The 5215-nt window shown below is 39.4% G+C and overlaps 1 protein-coding gene across 1 annotated transcript in view; it reads left to right on the forward strand.

Moving 5' to 3' along the window:
- Positions 1-420, forward strand: part of TMEM200C (transmembrane protein 200C) — a 5785-nt gene extending 5365 nt beyond the window's left edge. Inside the window, exon 3 of the mRNA XM_014541636.1 lies at positions 47-420. Within this exon, the coding sequence (XP_014397122.1) occupies positions 47-420 (374 nt within the window). The remainder of the gene's footprint in view (positions 1-46) is intronic.
- Positions 421-5215: the final 4795 nt, after the last annotated feature.

Here is a 5215-nt window from a genome sequence, read left to right on the forward strand (position 1 = left end):
GCCCTCCCCGGCAGCGTGGACCTGGACTCGAACCTTCTGGCCAAAGCTGCCGCCCCTTCGCCCCCCTTGGAACTGGAGGACTCGCCCCCCGCCAGGCTGGGCTCGCCCAGCTCCCAGTCCGAGGACCTATCCTGCAGCCATAAAGGCTACAGCCCCCTGCGGGAGGCCGGCACCTCCTTGGAGTCGGTTGTGGACGCAGGAGCCAGTAAAAGTCCAGACTGTGAGGCCACCGCCGCCCAGGGCGCGGAGGAGCAGAGCCCTCCCGAGACCTTCCCGGATGATGCCAGCCAAGGGCCACCCAGGGACCAGCCACCCCAGCCAGTGCAGAGGCAGTTTACAAACCAGGAGAAACTCTTCATGATTTCCCGGTCTCACGCCCCAGGGGTAGAGGTCGGAGAACTGGAAAGTACTGGGGATTAGGGAGAGGGAGCCTGGGGAAAGGAGTGAGAAGATAGGCTCACCCTCTTCCCTTGTGGACTTCTCGGAGGGAATCTTCCAATACCCAAAGAGCTGCAGAATGTTGTCCTTGAATTGTGTTCACAAGAGTCCTGTAGATAACTCCAAGCAATTTTTAAAAAGCAAACTAGTCTTCTATGGCCGCTGGTGATTGTATGTCCATGAAAACCAAATGTATTAAAAGGTCAGCAATCTAGTTCATTAGATAAAATGCTCTTAATTTTCTTAGGATCAAAATAATATATTTTTACAGTAACTGTGCACTTTAACTTCTCTTTTGAATCCCTAATTTCCCTAACCCTGTATTCTGCTGCTGGTTTTGTCCATAGCTGCTTGTGAATGACAAGCTTTTTTTCTCCTGCGCTTTTGCGGATCATAGAAGGGTTTGATTCAGTTCTCTGGGAACTGATATTACTAGATGAAGTCAAAGCCAAAAGCATGAGTATGTCAGGAAAGAGCACTTTCCTTATGCCACCCCACTCTGCTCACCCAACTGCCCAAAGGCCTCTCTATTTTTTAAAAGGATATTTACATTTTGCTACTAGGGTTGCTAATGGAGAGAGAGGGGGCCAGAATCTAGTTGGACTGTTACATTCTTAAATTCACTATATCAAGTAGTACACAATACTATATTGAGTACCATGACACCTGTATTGAAAATAGCATTACTATTAAAAATCTTTTTTAATAAAAAAGTTTCGAAACAAAAAAATATCGCCTCATTTTGCCTTGGATGGAACTAATGCTTCTAACACAAACATTTAACAGTTTGACTAATAAATCTAAAATATTTTGCTAAGACACAGCTACTATGATTGTAGTTATTGTCCCTAAAGTGCTCAGCGCCATCATCACTCAAATAATTTCCAGTATATTTTTAAATTTTAAATAGAGATAGTATTAACCATTTAGGAGTTTCTCTTTCAAAAAGAATTAAGCATTAAATAAATAGTAATTATTAATAATGCTTCTAGTTCACCTCCATGTATTAATTTACAGAGCACCTGTTTCATCCTCTTGGAGTTGACTATTTTTAGTTCATAATCTTGTTGTTGTTAATCCTCACCTGAGGAAATTTTTTCCATTGATTTTTAGAGAGAATGGAAGGGAAGGAAGGAAGGGGTGAGGAGAAGGAGAGAGAGAGAGAGAGAGAGAGAGAGAGAGAGAGAGAGAGAGACAAATGTGAGAGATGCATCAATTGGTTGCCTCCCACACACACCCTGACCAAGGCAGGGATCCAACCAAAACCCAGGTATGTGCCCTTGACTGGGAATAGAACCTGAAACCCATCCGTTCAAGGGCTGATGCTCTAACCATTGAGTGCACCAGCCAGGACCAAGTTCATATTCTTGAATCCATGGTCTACATAAACTAAACGATAATGTTAAAATAATGTGGTAGGTTTTTTACACTTGATTTTATTAAAAACCAGTGAGTTAATTTTCAGGAATGTGAGCTATTATTGGGAATGGTGTCACTGTTTTCAGCCCCTTGGATACAAGTTCTGCGGTTGCACACAGCCAAGTCTCTCATTGCAAGAGATTAAAATACTGATTTTAAAGGAAAATTCAAAGATGTGGTCATGTTGGTCCCCATGGGTGAAGCAGTGAGTCCAGTGCAAAGAACGGAGATGTAAGAGTGAGACGGCCCCCAGCTGTCCTCCTGGGCTAGCTGCATAGCTTTGAAAGCCACAGTGCTGAGTCCCAGTCATTTATCTATAAAATGGAAGAAACTGAACACACCTCATAGAGCTATGAGGTGGGGGACAAAGAGTTCTAAGTACAGAGCTGAGCAGAACACTTGGCTCAGAGTATGTACTTAATAAGTGGTGGTTATTGCCATTATTATTATAATATGTTGTCTGAATACATGCAGTAGAAGAGTAGGACGTCCCTCAAGTTGAGCTCAAGAAAGCCTCTGCTGAAGTCTAGACTATCCTCTTATTCTCTATAACTTAGTCAAATCACTTAACCCCTCTGGGTCTCTGGTGGGTGAAGTAATCTCTATGAATGCCTTTGGCTCTGAAAGCTTTACCTAAATTCAGGGTGTTTGTTTTGTCCATGATATAATCATATCATATTTGTACACACAACTTTGCAGTGAATATACTTAATAAATTATTATAATATTCTGTAATCAATTTTAAAGGACCTAGTATATTCCCAGGAATCTGCATTAAGCTAATAACGCACTTTAAAACTGTGGATTAATTTATTTGGGCATTTCTTTATAGCAAAAGTGAGTTTCCACTAGTAAAAGTGACAAGCAAGTGTAATCAGACCTCCAGGTAGTGTTAAATGTCAAGTCTCACATGTTTTCTCACACACAAAAAGAATTCAAATGTCCTTAGGCTTTCTTCTCTATTACCTTGCATAGTGGGTAATTTATATATTATATGATGAGTTGTTTAAATTGCTGAGTAATTAATATACTGTATTAGTGAGTTGTTTAAAAGGAAAAATCAAATTCTAATACTGTAAAATATAGTTTCCAGTCCTCAGAAAATATACTGTAAGAATTTTAGCAAATAATAAAACCACTACTTCTTTAACTAAAGAGCGGGAGACAGATTAAATCTATCCCTTACAAACTAGAAAATCCAGTCCAACTGACTAGACTTAATGATACTTATTGGCTAGTTAATTTAATCAGGTTAAATAAAAACATCTAGTTCATATTGATCTTGTGTGCACAGGTCCTCTGAAATTAAGTAACTTCACCAAACTAATATAGTTCAGTATCAAGTCACATCTATCTTAACCATTGAGCAATTTAAGTGGATTTTTTTTCTTTTTTGCTCCTGAAGATAAAAAGGTTGAGCCCAGTTTTCCAAATCTTGGGAGACTGGGCTTTCATCAGACCTCAGAAGGATCCTCTACAACTATGACAATAGTTGGAATTTACTATTTCCCCCTTCTTAGGAACAAAGGTCATCTGCAATAATAATACTAAATTTTTACTCACTACTTCCCATGGCCCAAGGTCTGTTGTACATGCTTTACACATATTATTTCGATTCCTTCTCACAGCAATTCTATTGGGGTAGGATTATTATTATCCCCATCGTGCAGAGAAAGATGCTCAGGTCAGGACAATAGAGTACTTGCCCAGGTTACACAGCTGGTGAGTGGTGGAGCCAGGAATTATAGTGTGGAGGATTATCTGGATCTATTGGCAGATGCTGAGCTGAAATTGGCACTTCTGAAAGTCAACAAAATATTTTCTACATTTTTAGCTTACTGCTAGATCCTTTTCCTGAAACCATTCTTGAAGATATGCAGAAAGTGTTAGAACATACAGCCAGTTTCAAAGCTGTGATAAGTCTTCAGGCTGGCATAAACAAGACTTTTTTCCATGCGACTTTGCAGGGTTTGTTGTACCAAATCAATTGGGAAATATTGGAAGGGATTTTAGAGATCATGGAATCTTCCCACTGCCAACCATTACTTGTAAATGAGGTGGCTAAAAATTAGAAAGATGGAGTAATTTGTTTAAAGGCAAAAAGCAATGGCAGGACTATAATGTTAAAATAATTCCAATTTGGCAGATGCATTACCCCCCGCCCCCCCACCACCACCACCATAAAAATTTTCTATCATACTAGCTGGATGACCAGGGGCAAGTTACCAACCTTTCAGTGTCTTCATTTGCCCTCCCATACAATGGGAATAATAATGGTACCTACCCCACAGCACTGGAGCAAAGATTAAATGAATTAATACCTGTGTAGTGTGCTTACAACAGGCTTGGCACATTGAGAGTATTATAAGAAATTGTTTAGTTTTATTGAAAATAGAATCAATTGCTAAACCGAATCATTACATATGGCCTTCCTTTTTATTTAGAGAATAATGTTAGGTTTAAAAATCAAAAGTGTAAGGCAACATAACATAATGGCTCAATGTAACTCAGATAGCACTGCACATGCATTTCCACATTTGTTAAATGGATATAAGTAATAGCATCAGGCTCATGGAATCAGTTATTTAAATGAGGACTAAGTAAGCTAATATACTTAACTTAGAACAACTCCTGGCACAAATAAGCCTTCAGTAAATGATAACTCCTATTATTAAGGCAAAATACAGAAAAGTAGTAGGCTAAATCTACTACTCAGTTGTTAGTAAAAGTGCTGCACTGAAAAGTCTTTATAATGTAAGTATATTAGAAATTTAAAAAAAGACACCTTTAAACAAGAGGACAAGCCACTACAATGCCCCCCAAATAGACCATGGAACTAATGAGAGCTAGATGTATGCTCCTCATGGTCCCATAATCAAAATATAAAACCACGAATGATTGCCTGAGCTGCCTATGTGGCTGTATTTGGCCATGATTATTCCATTTCCACTTGTAGAGGCTGGTCACATCAGAAAGGCCAGGCCAAGCCCTGGGTCTCAGCCCCTTTCTGTCAGAGGAGCCGGGCAGGGAGAAAGGCTTCGTGAAGACCTGAAGGGAGGAGCAAGTGCGTGTAGATTTGTTGAAATTATCTGGACCAAACTTTTTCTACTAATGTTCTCTTTAGTCATTCTGGTTTCTTTTTAAAAACGCAGTTTTGAAAAAAAATTTGAGTTAGAAAACTTAGAAAAAACCCTCCAACAACATAGAATCAGGACAAACTAAACATATGCATTTGTATTTTGATCAGAAAAGTATTTTTTTAAAATATATTTTATTGATTTTTTACAGAGAGGAAGGGAGAGGGATAGAGAGTTAGAAACATCGATGAGAGAGAAACATCGATCAGCTGCCTCCTGCA

The sequence above is a fragment of the Myotis brandtii genome, unplaced genomic scaffold (assembly GCF_000412655.1).
Source record: "Myotis brandtii unplaced genomic scaffold, ASM41265v1 scaffold276, whole genome shotgun sequence".
Taxonomy (NCBI): Eukaryota; Metazoa; Chordata; class Mammalia; order Chiroptera; family Vespertilionidae; genus Myotis; species Myotis brandtii.